The following is a 16,529-nucleotide window of genomic DNA, read 5'->3' as shown; positions in this document are numbered from 1 at the left end:
CTTCATGAAAGTCTGCATTTGTTTCTTCAGGACTATGAAACTTAGTCCATTACCATAAAATAGTGAGTAACTCCTAACAGGCACTGAACCGCCCCCCCGAGTGAGAGCTCATGAAATTCATGGGAAATAAAGGCTGGCAGGATCTGGAAGGGATCATCTAATCCACCTCTTTGTCCCAAATCAGGATCAGCTCAGCTTAAAGCCTTCCTGACAGATATTTGTCGACTTTGTACTTAACCTTGAACAATGGATATTTCACAACCTCTTGAGCTCATCTACCCTTGTGCTTCACTATCCCAGCCTTTAGAAAAGATTTTCCGGATGACTAACTGAAGGGTGTCCAACTCATCTGTGCCCTCAGGCTGGATCCAGACAGTGGGGCTCCACTTGGGCCAGATGTGGGCCTCATGAGTGGTAGCATGGTAAGCAGCAGTGGTAGTGTGAGCAGTGGGGTTAATGTAGCTATTGCTTCTCCCTCTCCTGCCACTGACAAGCAACTGTAGTGGGGCTCTATATCTGAGGATTTGGTGACAGGCCCTGACACTACTGAACCTACCCCTCAATTCCTGGTCCCTCTGGGAGCCCCATAGGCCAATTGAACAGGCTGTGTGGACCATATCTGGCCCTTAGGCCCTTAACATTTGACACCTGAATCTCCTGTGCTGCAATTTAAGACCTTTCCATCTTGTCCTATCCCCAGTGGACATAGAGAACCATTTATAAACTTTTTGCAATAGCCTTGCATCCTATTAATTTAGGACCATTTCTCTATTTGTGCAAATCATTTTGATTTCTAATCTTGTTCTCGAGAGTACTTGCAAATTCACCACGCTTAGTATCACCTGCAGACTTAATTAATATCCTTTTTCTTTCATTATCCCCATATGGAAATATTGAATAGCACTGTATTGAGAATAGCCCCTTTGTGAATTCACTTCATATAGCCTTACATTTGACAGCAAATTGTTGATAACAACTCTAAGTGCTTGTAACCTGTTGTACTTCCATCTTACAATAGCTTACACTATGAAGTAAGGAAAAATATTTCAGCTCAGAACTCAAGATTCTCCTTCAACTTAGCATTGAAAATGTCAATTGTTCTGGAGAACAGAAACTGGAATTGAGGATTCACACTACCTTTTAGTAGTTGCTTTGCACCCTACAGGACTGAACTATCATTTGCGATTCCAAAACATATTGGAATAGTGGAAAAACTCCAGTTAACTGTAGGTCAGGCCTTAATGATCTCCAACCATCATTGATGGACAGGCCTGAATTTCCTTGCTTATGTATATTTTTCAGTTAGAAGCCTTTCATTCTATTTTGACCCAGCAGGTGTATGCCATAGCATCTGCCTGTTACCTGCACATTTCTAGTTAATAGATTCTGCTTTAAAAAAAAAATCACAACTAATTTACTCAAGATTTCTAACACTCTGAACACTTGCTTTTCATGCTTTGAGTTTCCACTAATATCTAGAAGAATAACTGAAAATTACAGATGTTTATGAAACAGCAAGTCAGGAAACATTACAGTTAAGAAAATACAACAGACTTTGCTCTTTTATTTGATTTATCTTAATTATTCCTGATCACATCTCACAAATTACCAGCAAATATCTATACTGCAGAGATCGGCAATGTTGGTTTATTTTGGCAGAGTCTCAAAAACATTAGCAACCTTGACTGGTAAGACGTTGGTGCACTGGGGCGGATGGAATTTGCCCCATGCAATGTCTGCACTCTCATGGACTCCCTGAACAGTGAGTGTCCTGAAAGAAAAACCACCGTAGTAGCTAGAGAACTTGCAAGATATAACATTGATATTGCTGCCCTAAGCAAGACCCACTGGGCAGCTGAAAGCCAGCTGGAAGAAGGTTTTACTTTTTTTTTGGAAAGGAAAGTCACCTGAAGAGAGGTGCATTCACAGGGTTGGCTTTTGCCATGAAGAACAAGATTGTCAGTCAGCGTTCAGAACCGTCTGTAGGCATTAATGAACACCTTATGACTCCACCTCAAGCTCAGTAACAACCAGTATGCTACAGTCAGTGTGTACGCCTCCACACTTGATGATGAAGAAGTTAACAGGGAACAATTTTACTGTGCTCTTGACACAGTCCTGACTGCCACTGCCAAGGAAGACAAGCTCATCCTCATGCTTGACTTCACCAGAAGAGTTGGGCGATATTCTGAACTTTGGAGTGGCACCACTGGGAAAGAGGGCGTAGGGGAAGTCAATTCCAGTGGTATCCTCCTCAGCAAATGTGCAGAGCTTGACTTACTCAGCACAAATAGTATCTCCAGACAGAGTGGCAAATATAAGACCACTTGGAAACACCCACGCTCCAATAACTGGCACCATCTTGACTATATTATTGTCAGAGCCCATGATCATACCATCCATATCACCTGAGTCCTGAGAGGTGCAGATGACTGTTAGATGACCCACTGTTTAGTCAGATCAATCATGGACATGCAGCTTGCCCCACAACACCGTAAAGAGCCGAAAGGAATACAGAAGAGATTTAACATCAAGGCACTCCAAGACCAAGCTAGATACAAGGCTCTTCAGTAACACCTTGCTGAGAGGCTCTCTGACCTACCTGATGTCATCAAGGACATCTAGGCACATTGGGAGGAACTTAAAAACTTTATTCAGAAGGCATGCATTGAGTCATTGGATACTCTACTTTCTATCACCAAGATTGGCTTGACAAGAAGAATGAGGAAATCCTAGCACTTAATCATCAGAAAAGAACCATGTTCTGCAGTTGGCAAAATGAACCCTCCAACCAGCAAAACCGAGGGGCTTGCTACTGGCTTAAAGCTGTAGTTCAGAGGAGGCTATGGGACATCAAGAACCAGTGGTGGCCAGTGAAGCCCATGGAAATCCAGAGTTTTGCTGATCAACATGTCGTGAGAAGCTTCTTTCAAGCAATAAAAGCCATCCATGGGCCATGTTCCAACAGCCCAACCCCCTTGCGATCCCAGGATGGCTCCACCTTTCTCACAGATAATGTGTCCATCAAACAACACTGGAACGAGTACTTCATGATTCTACTCCAGCCATGAATCTGAGGTCTCAGCTGCCACCATTGAGTCCATCCCTCAACACTCAGTTATAGACTCTGTAGATGATCCCCCATTCTTTAAGGAAGTCTGGCATGCCATCACTCAGATCAAGAACAGTTAGGTGCCAGGACCAGATAGCTGTCCTGCAGAGGTCTTCAAAGCTGGTGAAACAGCACTAGTGCAAAAACTTCACCAACTTGTCATTAAAATATGGGTTACCAGGGAAGCGCCACCTGACTTAAAGAATGCCAACATTGTGAACATCTTCAAGAAAGGGGACAAGTCAGTGTGTGGGAACTACTGAGGAATTGCCCTCCTCTCCGGTGACAGGAAGATTTACTTGCATCCTTCTGAATTGCCTTCTCTGCCTTGCCGAAGACGTCCTTCTAGAATCCCACTGTGGCTTTACACCATCTCAGGGTACCACCGACATGACTTTCATTGCACAGCAGATCCAGGAGAAGCATAGAGAGCAACACCAGCTGTTTATGGCATTCATTGACCTAAGCAAAGCCTTCGACTCCATCAATTTGTGAAGCCTTATGGAAGATGCTGTCTAGGTTTGATTGTCCACTGAAGGTCATCAGCATCCTCAGGCTGTTCAGTGATGGGATCACCATCACAGTCCTTTGCAATGGATCAGAGACAGACCCATTTACCATCCGTACTGGTATCGTGCAGGGCTGCATCATCGCCCGACCCATTTCTCTGCCTACCTTGCTGTGATTTTGATTCTCATCCATGACCGCTTTCCTCCCAGAATTGGGGTTGAGTATTAAATAAACTGTCATTTTTTCAACCTGCAGCACCTTCACAGAAAAGCAGAAGTTACCAAGGCTGCGATCACCAACTTTCAGTATGCTAATGACTGTTATCCTCGCATGCACTAAGACCAATCTGCAGTCCACCCTTGACCTTTTTTCAGGTGGGACTCTCCCTTAATATTGGGAAGATGAAGGTGCGCCATCAGCCTGCCTCAGCACAAGCTGCCCTCCACCCCCAACAAATTACCATTGGTGAAGAACCCCTGCAAATGCTGAGCTTTTCCCACACCTTGGTAGCCACCTTTCTCAGTCAGTCAGTCTTGGTGTAGAAATCAAGTCTAGGATTCTCTGTGCCAGTGTACCCTTTGGAAAGATGCTTCATCATGTCTTTGCCGACTGAGATCTGCAGATGGAAACTAAGATCCTGGTCTACAATGAATTGGTTATCCCCACACTCCTCTACAGATGTGAGGCATGGGTGACATATTGAAGCCATCTTAAGCACCTGGAATGGTTTCCTCAGTGTTGCCTTGGGGAGATCCTTTCCATTACATGGGAAGATGACTGCATCAATGCCAGCACCCTCTCTGTAGCTAACATAACCAGCAATGAGGCAAAGATCATGAAATATGAACTCCACTGGGCTGGCCACCATATGTGGATGGCTGACACTTGTCTCCTGAAGCAAGTCTTCTTCTCTCAACTTAGTCATGGTAAGAGGATCTGTGGAGGACAGAAGAAGCTCTACAAGAACACCCTGAAAGCATACTTTAAGAAGGGTAGCATCAACCTTCCAAAATGGAAAGTGCTGGCTGGCAACAGGCCTCAGTGGTGCTGCACCATACATCAAGCTACAGCCCATTTCAAAGAGAATTGTCTTACTCAGGAAGCCGAAAAATAGTAGAGGAGGAAGGAAAGCACAACGCCCTGGCTGACAGCTGTGCCCGCCACGCCCCCCCCCCCCCCCCCCCGGCACCAATGTCATATCTGTGGAAAAACTTGCAGAGCACAGATTGGAATCTTCAGACACCTTAAAACTCATCGATAATCGCCCCCCAGCAAACATCATTCTCATATGGAGGGATAGCTGAAGAACTATAGTATTTTGTAATATTGATGAAGTCTTAGCCAAGACTTTAGTACAGCAGTATCTTTCTCAGTATCTTTGCTGTGGAAATCTTTGCATGAATTATGAAATGCATTGGTTAGCAAAATGCCAACTGCTGAAGTTCCACTGTGTGTCCTTAATCAAGCATTGACCCCATTTTATCATCAGGAAATGTTGTACATGGCATCTGAATTCTTTAAGTCAGGTTATTTAATGTGAACGTATGTGAACTTTGGTGTAATTGGTTAAAAAATGGCTGATATTTTTTGGCAAAACATAAGACAAGAATTTAGGGTTTGCAGTAAACTGTGTTAACTTGTTACATTATCTTTTCACTAATACAGTCTTATTCATAGTTTAAAATGGTCTTTAAACTAATTGCTATTTTCCATGGTCGTTTGCAGCAGGCATCCCATTTTCTACCATTTATAACACTCAAGGATTCAAAGAGCCTCATATACAGACATTTCTAACTGGGTGTCCGATTAGAGTGAGAGTGTTGGAAGTCGAGCGTTTTACCTCAACAACAAAGGTCTGAACATATCTGTTACTGGATAGATATTGTCTCCTAAACCTGCTCCCCTTTTCCCAAATCCCTAATATTGTGTTAACATATTACTTAGTGATTAATTTTCATCCTAGTAATTTTCTGTAAATCAGTTAATTGTTTGTAGAAACTATGAATGTGCAGTCTTGAAATAACTCTAACAGGTAAAATCTTTGCTTGTCCTGGTTAGTGTCTAATGCAGACTGTAATTAAAATGAATAAGAAATGACCATAATGTTCGACAAATGATTATATAAATTCCTAGGAAAGTTATTACTCGTTTGAAAGTTGTGCTGTTCTTTCATGTAGGTACCAAGTCCAAATGTTTACACTATTGAGTTAACACATGGGGAATTTACATGGCAAGTGAAAAGGAAATTCAAGCACTTTCAAGAATTTCACAGGGAACTGCTGAGATACAAAGCCTTTATACGAATCCCTATCCCTATAAGGAGGTAACTATGCAAATATGATACTGTTGCAAGTAAGAGGAGAATTGCTATAATGTGTGGTGAACTGGTATAATAGACAGTAACAATAATTTGATCCAAGAATCCCTCTTCCAAGACACTGAAAGTAGGGCTGTGCGAAGCTCCTGTCGCTGATTCAGTTCAGGAGAGATTCGGCCTGATTCGGGGGCCGAGTCTCTGAATCCAAATCGAATCAGGAGACCCTTTAATCTCTCCAAATCAAATCAGAACCCTCCGAACTGATTCGGAGAGATTCGACGATTCAGCCATAGACGCAGCTTTAAATGTTTTTTCTACATACCTCAAGGTACCAGGTGGCTCGTGAATGCTGAGATGGTGAGTGGATGCTGGGGTGGATGCGGGGATCCCCAGCGTGCTCAGCAGCAGACCTGGAAGTGGACCAGAAGCACTTCCAGTCCACTTCTGGGTCCACCGGGGAGCATGCCAGGGGGCCCCCCCACTATGCCTCCTGGGCTTGGCGACTGGTGCCTCCTGGGTCTGGGGGGGCACCCAGGGTCTCTTTGCGGCTGATTGGCAAGCCAGCTCACTCACTGGTGGACCCAGAAGTGGACCAGAAGTATTTCTGGTGCACTTCCAGGTTCGCCACCAAGCACGTGAACAAACGCCCCCCCCCCCGGTGCTCCTCTTCACAAGCCATGTCTGGTACCTCAAGGTATGTAGAAAAAACATGTAAAGCTGTGTCTATGGCCAAATCACTGATTCTATGAATCAGCATTGAATCTTCAGATTATGATTTGGCCAAATTGATTCAGGACAGTGATCGGAATCAATTAATCAAATCACTGTCCCTGATTCGGGCCGAATCCGAATCGAATGCGGCCCATTTCGCACACCCCTAAGAGAAAGCAGGTTGGACCATTTTGTACGATCACTTTTAAAGCAGAATTGTCTGTTGAAATCAGTGAGGAGTTCTGAATAGTAATTAATGGAAGGTAACAGGACAATATGGGCTCTTGTCTTCAAGGGCTCAACTCTGCAAGGTGCTGAGTTTTTTTTAATCTAAATTCTGTGAGATGTTCAGGAGCTGGCAGGACTGAGCCTCAGGGCCTGCTGCGAACTTCCAGGCATAAGAAATGAGGCATTGAAAAGAAATGAGACAAAAAAATGGTTGGGAGGAGGATACAAAAGAACAGTCCAGATGGAGACTGTAGGCCACAGGAAGTGAGTGGTGCTACAGGAAGGGGTAGTTATGAAGAACTAAGGATTAGTAAAATGTAATGCCCCAAGAATATCCAAATTCTCTTCTGGTTAGATAGGCAAAACTCAGTTGAAGCCCATGGAGCTGTGGGCATTTGTATCAAGGGAAAAGTTATTCTAATATCCTTTCTATAATGTATACTCATGTCTATGTGATTTTTACAGGCTGATTTGTTAGATGTTTTTATGCTTCCTTTTTCATTTCTTCCCTACCACCTTCTATTTTTATAATGAAGTCTTAAACAGAAAAAAGAGAACCAAGTCAGTACCCCTTTATTAGAGGAAATGCACATATGTTCTAATACTCAGACAAAAACAAATCTGGAATTTTTCTCAGTCACACAGTTAGAAGACAAAGTATCAAAAGAGGAGAAACCAGGCAGATGCCAAGTTTACCGCGCACCTCTGAGAACATGGTTCGAGAAGAACACTTCTCAAGTAGAAGGGTAAATGTGCTTTCTCTTCTACTCACAGTACTCTTGGGAGATGAACTGTTAATCTGTGGTCGCTTTCCATTTCTATTTTCATTTTCCATTTCTATTTTCATTTTCCATTTCTATTTTCATTTTCCATTGCTGTACTTAATTTTCTTCTACTAGATGCAGATACCTTATTCTAGGGATTTGTCTGACTCTCAGCTTGTTTGGAAGGCTTTATTCTGATCCATTTTGTGTTCTGCCCTCTTTATCCTTCAGCCCCAGCCTAGAATAAGCTCCTTCCAATGCTCCACTGAATAGCTTCCTCTCTAGTCTTCATATGAGTGTGTGTGTTTTTTTCCATGTGAACGTTCAAGAGCTAGTACTCTCACGGAGATGTTAGCAAAGGGAACTGCGATCAGCTCATCACCCAGTCCCACACCCCCAGTTACCATGAAATCCCCAGTACCATGGCCCCAGTTGCATGAAATCCCTTTGTATAAGTAGCCTCTTCTGAAGCTGAATATTCTAGAAAGCTAACAGAATAGCTTAGGTCAGCATGGGAAGAGATTGCTTTGACCCCTGCGTATTCCATGAATGAATGAGAAAATGGATGGGAATGAGTTGTGCAGTTGCAAAAAATAGTTAGCAGCTGCAAAAGAAGATGTGACATTCCTCCCTCTAAAACTTTCATCCTTGCATTGCAGAAACAACTAGAGGACTATTTGACAAAAATCTTAAAAATGCCTATGTACAGGAACTACCATGGAACGGTAAGTATTATATATTATACTTTAAACAGCAAAGGGATGTTCTCTTCACTTAGAAATACTTAATAGAATAAGAGAGATCCTCCGGCTTTCTTCCAGATATGCAAGAAGCATTTTGCATCCTTTTTTTTTTTTTACTAGATTATATGTCGTTCCCCAGAGTGAATGTAAAATTGATTCAAACCAAAGCGTTACATCCTCAAGCCATGTGAAGGTTGCAGGTGCAACAGACTATGACAGCCTGTTGGGGAAGGTTGATACTGTGCAGAAAACTTCTTATCTAAGTGATGTGGTGGACTTCTGATAGATTCTGGCGAGCATTCAAGATGTTTGGTTAGAAGTTTAAAGACCTAAATAATTAGGGGTTGAGCTGTATAAGTGACTTCTTTAATTTTGGAACATGGAAGAATTTGGCTAACTCTTTTTACTAAGTATTTTCTCCCATCCAGAAAGAAACAGTATTTTTTTGTTTCTAGTCAGAAGTCTTAATGAAATTGCTTGGTTCATGTTGCTTCAGGGGTGGGTCCTGTTAAAATCAGTATGTGCCTCCTGAAACCTAATTTGTGGACTGGAGTTTACTTATTGTTGGCTGGCCGTATTCTTCACCTGCCTCACCTGAGGCTCTGGAACAGTGGTCCCAATCTTCATTCTACCGTAGGCCTCAATACTGAGCAAGGAATACACAGTGGGCAAGAGCATACTTCATTCTCCCGTCATTCAACCTGAGGAAAAATGTATCTTAGGAAAGAAAATTTTCCTGTTGCCATGAGCAGCATTGCAAAATCCTGCAGGCCACATGTCCCGTGAGCTCTTAAAGAAAATGTAACTGCACAAGAATACCACTTCATTGTTATGTCATTAACCTATTTCCTCTTCTTCTGAGCTCACATAAAGAATTTATTACTACTTTTTGTATCGTTGGCAAAAGAACTAGTGCATCTTGGGTTGGTTAGTTGCAGAACTTAATGAAAAGGCCCAGATCCTCCTAAGCAAGACAGAACAATTGGAAAACTTAGTTTCAAAATGAGTCAGAAACCTAGACTAAACTTTAGATATCTAAGGGAATATAACTTCTCTTTTTTTGCTTGGTTGGAGACAGCCTGTTATTTTTGTTGTTCAGGGTTTTTCCTATTGCTTTCTGATAGGCAATTTTTATGTACAAATGCTGTCTACACTCTTATATTAAGTCTGCTCATACTGAATTTGCCAGTTATGAGGGGCAAAGCACATTTTCAGTGCTGGTCACTGTCCTTATTGTTACAATGGACAGTCTAAAAGTAATATTTGTAGAATGGCTCTGCTGAGAATCAGCAGCATAGGGGCTGCTGCGTAACACACAGGTGCAATATAATATAGTGATGGATGTGGTGCCCAAGGAGGCTGGGGATAACCACCCTGACCCCCAACCCCCTCATGGTCCATCCCGCTTGTGAAGACTTACTCGGTCCACTCTTACCTCCAGTCTTTTCCTGCCACGACTTTGGAGTTTCTCTGTTGGTTATTGGGAGGCAGTCCCTGGGGCCGGCCATAACCTTGCAGGTCCTGGTTTGCCTGGTCAGGCTAGTCCCACCTCAGGGCCTTTGGTCTCTTTCTGGTACTGCCCCTGTAAGGGGGTGCTCATGTAGGACTCCAAACACTTGTCAGGGTTTCAGCAATCACAGCATTGGCTCGTTTTTCTCTCCAACCATACCCTTCACCGTGGCCCACTGTTCAAGACCTCAGCCTTCAGGAGTAAGCCATGCCCTGATGCACCCCCCCCACCCCTTTCCTAGGGTCTACTTGATAATCTCCACTCCTCTGTCTTGGGGCTGACTTCTGGTACCTATTGCAGCAGAGTGCATTCAGGCATCCCTGCCCGTGGTCTCCTCCACACCTATAGCCACAACCCGGTCCTCTAGTCACAAGCCCAAAATGAAAAAACAAAACTCAAACCAACTGCTTCAAAACAGATAGTCTTCCTCACTTGGGATGAAGTGTTGCCCACAGGCCCTACCTTTCATCAGAGCCCTCTTACCTGTGACTCCCCCAGGGCAGCTTGTTTCTGTCCCCAGCAGCTCCTTTCTCCCAGGTTCCTCTCCCAGCAGCAAGCTGGGTTGCCCCTGCCTGCCCAGGGACTGGGCTTATGTTCCCCAGCCTCCTTCCAGTCACTGGATTGGCCCTTTTGCCCCTCTCCCGTAGGGCCAGATGTAGCTAATTGACTCATTAGCTGCATGGCCCCTGGTTCTTTACCTAATCAAGCCCTCCTAGTAACAAGGGCAGGAATTCCCTGTTACAGTGTGGAACATAATCATCTTTTGTTCTTAAAGTAAGATTTTGCCAACTTGGCAATGGTTAATGCTGGCATATGTTGAGCAGAGGAGATTACATTTATAGTACATGACACTGGATCTAGTTTGCCATTCTTAGGTAACAAGAATTGCCGGTTCAATGTCTCCACTAATATGAAAATGCTGAAGATTTCTTGATCAAATCCTGTTTGGAAAATGTCTGCTAGAGATAAAAAGGGGAAGCGTGCTCTATTTGTTTCCTGGTCTCTGTCACTACAGACTGCAGGGGCCATAAACAGCTCTGCTTCTCTCCTGTCTTTGTACCCTATAGCTCCACTCAGTTGCTGGCAAGCACAAGTGGATGTCTCAGATGTACATACATTCTCAGATTATTGTTGGCTTTCAATGGTTAAGCTTCCACAAAGTTTGTTTTTGAGAATGGCAGCTTAGTTGAGATGTGGGCCAAAGCTTGTCCACCTGAGCTTGATCCACTACACAAAGCTACCTTTGACTAGCTCCCGATAGAGATGAAGCTATAATCCAGACTCTTCAGTGGTGGGCTTTCCCCCAAATGTCCTGCCCCTATCTGTGGTAGGGGCTTGTCTATGCCGGTCTAGGTGTTGTCAATCTCTGGAGCTCATCACTTGTTTGAGCTGCTTTTTTTACTTTTCTTCCTTTCTGACTCTGTCTTCTACACCAAAACAACTTTAGCATCTTGGCTAACAAGCCGAAGTCCACCGTGACATCTTGATGACCCCTCCCACATGTCTGCAATCTTGCCTGCCACGACTTGTTGTTACGAGAGAAAATAGAATGCCGGGGCATGTGGGTCTTGATGCTTTGGCTCTTGCAATTTGGCTTAGTGTAGTGAGGGCTCCACCAACCCCTACACCCTTGCCTGTTCCACTGGGTGGTAATTCAGTTGTCTCCGCAATCTGCCTTTCAGCAGTAAAAAAAAAATGCTCCTTGGATCTCTAGGTCTGGCCACTCAGTATCCCCAATGGGCCCGGTTGTACCTTGCCCGGCTGGCACCTGGCACAGACCTGCCAGTAATCCTAGCCAGTCTTTTTCCTGGCTTATTGTCCTGATGCAGGACAATATTATTGTAAATGCACTATGCGGGGTGACTTTCCTCTTACCCTTCTAACTGCCTCGCGGCAGTTTGTTTCTTTCGGGGCGTTTCCCTCAGGGTTCTCTCCCCTGGCAACTCCCTCCATAGAGTTGCTTTCTTTAAGCCCGGTCTCCCTTGCTTCCTCAGTGCCTCCAGTTCTCCCTGCCGTCTTGCTGCCTGAGTCAGTCTCTTCCGGTTTCCTGTGTCCCTCTTTTGCCTGCCCCGTGTCTCCTTTTATCCTGGAGTTCCAGCTGACTCCCCCTCCCCTCCTGAAACACCGGGTGAAGAAGGAGCCCTGCGGAGTTCTTCACAATACAGGTGTGGCCATTTTACTTCTTTGGGGCTCTTCTGTCTCCTCACACAGACCTTGCCTTTGTTCACAACAATATATAAGTTATGTGCAAAAAGGACATATTGGAATTCATTCCACATGCACAGCACAGACCAATTGCTATCAAATGTCACAGCACCCATAATTCCAACCAATACCAATGCACAGATGCTTCAATTTTAAGAAAGCAGACTGAAGAGGCTTTTCTTAAGACCTGGACAAAAATGTGACACACATTGAACCAGTCTCAGATAACTACAAGCTCTTCATGAATGCACTACGCAAAACCTCCAAGTGGTATATACTTCAAGGTTGCAGAACTGAGTATATACCAGGGTTTACTCTTTACTCCCATACTAGCAGCCAAATACAGAAAATTCCAGCAAATATTTCAAAGAGATCCATTCTCAAATGACACTATTATGGCAGGGGCAGCACTACCTAACAAGCTCCAGGAAGAAAGGCGACAAACATGGAAAGAATCGATTGAAGGAATAGATATGACCCACACTAGCAGGAAAATATGATTAACCATTCACAAGATAAGTAACTACTCAAAGGAAGTACAGCAATACCACAATGTCGCAGCAAACCGGGTGACTCACCAGCCTATGTTCAATAATAAAGCTTTGAACAAACAGCCTACAATACAGATTAGAAAGCAAACTGATCTGGAAGAAAATCATTTTAGCACACCATACATGTAGGATGAACTTGATCCTGGAATAAGTAAACTGAAGAATAGCAAAGCAGCTGGGCTTGACTACATATGCACAGAAAAGATCAAGCACTTCGGCCCTGAAACCAAGTTATGGATAATTATGCCTTTTTAATAATTGCTCATCAACCCTTAGAATACCCAAACTATGGCAACAATGCCATGTAATAGCTCTATAAAAGACAGTGAAGGATGCCTGTGGCCCAGAGAACTTTAGGCTAGTGTCACTTCTGTGCCATCTTTATAAGCTTTATGAACTCCTTATTCCCAAGCACCTTTCACCTCATATCAAACAACATCTCATACCAGAGGAAGTCGGATTTAGACCAGACAAGTCCTGCATTGGCCAAATACTAAACATCACCCAGCATATAGAAGATGGATTCAAGAAAGGGTTGATAACAGGTGCTGTTTATAGACCTATCAGTGGTCTATGACACAGTCAGCCACCAAAACCTGCTTGCCAAAATCCACAGTATGATTTGTGACTACCACCTACCATGCAGCTCATCCAATCCCTTTTGGAGAAGAGACATTTTTGCATAGAACAGTGCAAGAAATGGGGCCACTGGAGATGACAATGAAATGGCCTCCCACATGGTAGCGTGCTAGCATCAATCCTTTTTAACATATATACCAATGACCAACCTATGCAGAGTAAGATGAGGAGCTTCATATTGATCTTTGGCAATCCCTTACAATCAAGAATGATGGTCTTCCATGACTGTCTTATCTGTGTATCTGAAGATGGCTGTTGAGGCCTATCTGGGATTGAGAAACTCTGCTGCAACTCGGATATGCACTTCCATATGCAGTGGGTAGTGCTGGATTCTTGATTTGGTCTGTGACACGCTGTTTCTGCTGCTCCCATTTTTCCGTCTCCTGCTGTTGTCATAAGGTTTCAAAGTACCAATATCCCTGTATCAGACTCTTCCTTCAGGCAGTCCTGGGTGATAGTCTCCCATGAGTTGATATCGATGTTGCATTATTTTAAAGATGACCTTGAAAACATCCCTGAAGCACTTTCTCTGCCCTCGTCTTGACTTGTATGCCTTCGGCAAGTTGGGAGAATAAAACTTGCTTTGGGAGTCTGGAGTCAGACATCCAGGTGACATGGCTGGCCCAACAAAGTTGATGTTGGATGATCATCACCTCAATACTTGTGGTGTTTGCTATCAGGAGGACACTGATGTTGGTGTGTCTATCTTTGTACTGGTTTCAGAGGATCTTCTGCAGGCAGCATTGATGGTACGTCTCCAATGACTTCAGATGTCTCCTGTCTGTTGTTCATGTCTCAGCTCTGTAAAGCAAGGTGTGGATCACAACTGCTTGATAAGCCACAAGCTCGGTTTCAGATCTGATGTTGTGATCTTTGAACACCCGTTTTTTCAGGCGTCCAAAGGCTGCATTTGCAGATTTGAGGCAGTGTTGGATTTCTTCATCTATGTTGGCCTGCTGCAAGAGATGGCTTCTGAGGTAGGGGAAATAGTCAGTGTTCTCCAGAGTCTCACTGTGGATCTGATTTACTGGAGCTCCAGACTGTTCATTAGGAGGCTGTTGATGGAGGACCTTAGTCTTCCTAATGTTAAGTGTCAGTCCCATTTTCTTGTATGCCTTGGTAAAGACGATGACAATTGCCTAAAGGTCTGCTTCCAAGTGGGCACACACTACAGCATCATCAGTGTACTGAAGCTCAGCGTTTGAGGTTGTGGTGGTCTTAGTCTTGGCTTGGAGATGGCTGAGATTAAACAGCTGACCATCCATTTGGCAGTTTAGCTTCTCTCCAGCTGGAAGCTTGTTGGTGGTCAGATGTAGCATTGTGGCAAAGAACATTGAGAAGAGTATTGGAGCAATGACAACTTAACTCCCATTTTAACTTCAGAGGGATCTGCGATAGCTCCATTACTGAAAACCACTGCTAACATACTGTCATAGAGCAGGCAGAGAATGGTGAGAAATTTCGGTGGGCATCTGTACTTCAGAAGAATCTTCCACAATGTGTCTTGGCTGACAGAGTCTAAAGCTTTTGTGAGGTCAAAGGAGGCCAGGCCACATAGAGAGGCTTATGTTGTTTCTGGCATTTCTCCTGCAGCTGGTGAGCTGTGAAGATCATGTCAGTTTTGCCTCTTGAAGCCCTAAACCAGGCTTGTCCAACATACAGCCCGCAGTCCGCCATGCAGCCCACCAAGCCATTTTATCTGGCCCACGGCAGTGGCAGTGCCGCTACCGTGGAGCATGGGGCTGCAGCAGCAGCAGAGCGTGGGGCCATCGCGGAGCACGGGGCTGCGGTGGCATGGAGCTGTAGCGGCGGAGCCACAGCGGGGCTGCAGGGCAGCAGCGCAGAGTGTGGAGCCACGGTGGCCGTGGTGGTGCAGTGTGGAGCCACCGCAGCGGTGGCACGTGGCGCCGCGGTGGCAGTGGTGGGGCTGCGGTGAAGCCGGCAGGGCAGGGCCACGGGCCACAGCCGGCAGGGAGGGGAGGGGAGCTGCTTACCCCTGCAGGGCCCGGGGGAGCCGCCCCACGTGGGAGGGCAAGGAGCGGCCGCTGGCACGCTGGCCTGCGCCTGCCTTGTTACCCACCCGCTTCACGCCAGCCCCGCTGCTCTGCCCTGCCCGGCCCCACAGCAAAGCAGCGCCTGCTCCGGCCAGTCTCCCCCTGGGTGCTGCAGGTCTCCGGGCCCGGTCGCCTGCGCACGAGGCCTTGATGGGGCCGCTTCTCATGTGCTGCTGGGGATAGGAGGAGGAGCCCGGCTGCGTCTGCACCAGCCAGCAAGTGGCAGCGGAGCCATATGCCGCTCGGGATGGGACGAGCTTGCACCGGTCAGTCCTGAGCAGCACATGGCTCTGCCGCCGCTTCTGCTGGCCAGTGCAGACCTGGCCGGCCTCGTCCCATCCCCAGCAGCACATGGGAAGCTGGCTTCAGCTGCATGCTGCTTTTCTTGGCCGGTGCCGATCTGGTTCTGCCCAGGCAGGTCTTGCAGCACCAGGTCAACCCGGGCATGGCACCGGCAGGCCAGGCAGGCCCCAGGTTAACCCTGGCCTGGTCCCGCAGCTTCTCAGCACCAGGTCAACCCAGTTGTAGCCAAGTGGCTCCTGCAGCACCGTGTCAATCCAGGCATGCATGCCATGTCAACCAGGACCATGTCAACCCCTGCAACTTCATTGGTGTCAAAGGTCACGTGACATCACTTCCTGATATGATACCACTTCCTATGACATCTTTGAATATGGCTCACTGGCCCACTGGGTGATAAAAAGTTCGTGATCCGGCCCAACATTCAAAAGGGCTGGACATCCCTGCCCTAAACCCACACTGAGATTCCAGGAGGAGCTCCTCAGCAAGTGGAAAGAGATGGTTTAGGAGGGTTCTCACAATGGTCTTTCCTGTGGTGGACAGCAAGGCAATCTATTTGTAGTTTCCACAGTCAGACCTGTTTCCTTTCATGAAGATTGTCACAATCATGGCATCTGTGGGGTTGTCTGGGATTTTCTCATCATTCCAGATCCTTAAGATGAGGGCATGAAGCTGTGATGTGAGCTCCTCTCCCCTTCCCCCCACCCCTGCTTGAAGATTTCTGTGGGGATTCAATCCACTTCAGATGCCTTGTTGTTTTTCATCTGCTTGATGGCCTTCCTCACCTCATCAAGGGTTCTGATTGGCTGTTGTGGGATGGAGTTGAGAACTCTCTCATCAACAACAGAGTCTTGATTTGAGAAGGTCTTCAAAATGCTCCTTCCA

General features: G+C 45.5%; 1 protein-coding gene across 3 annotated transcripts in view; it reads left to right on the top strand.

Moving 5' to 3' along the window:
- Positions 1–16,529, top strand: part of PLD1 (phospholipase D1) — a 114,995-nt gene that overhangs the window by 26,135 nt on the left and 72,331 nt on the right. For 2 of the 3 annotated variants that reach the window (XM_014606208.3, XM_014606210.3), the window contains exons 3-6: positions 5,348–5,475; positions 5,800–5,945; positions 7,516–7,624; positions 8,302–8,367. In XM_014606208.3, the coding sequence (XP_014461694.1) occupies positions 5,348–5,475; positions 5,800–5,945; positions 7,516–7,624; positions 8,302–8,367 (449 nt within the window). The remainder of the gene's footprint in view (positions 1–5,347; positions 5,476–5,799; positions 5,946–7,515; positions 7,625–8,301; positions 8,368–16,529) is intronic. The other variant, XM_019500858.2, reaches the window with a different exon arrangement.

The sequence above is a fragment of the Alligator mississippiensis genome, chromosome 7, assembly GCF_030867095.1.
Source record: "Alligator mississippiensis isolate rAllMis1 chromosome 7, rAllMis1, whole genome shotgun sequence".
Lineage (NCBI taxonomy): Eukaryota > Metazoa > Chordata > Crocodylia > Alligatoridae > Alligator > Alligator mississippiensis.
This window is presented reverse-complemented; position numbering and strand designations above follow the sequence as displayed.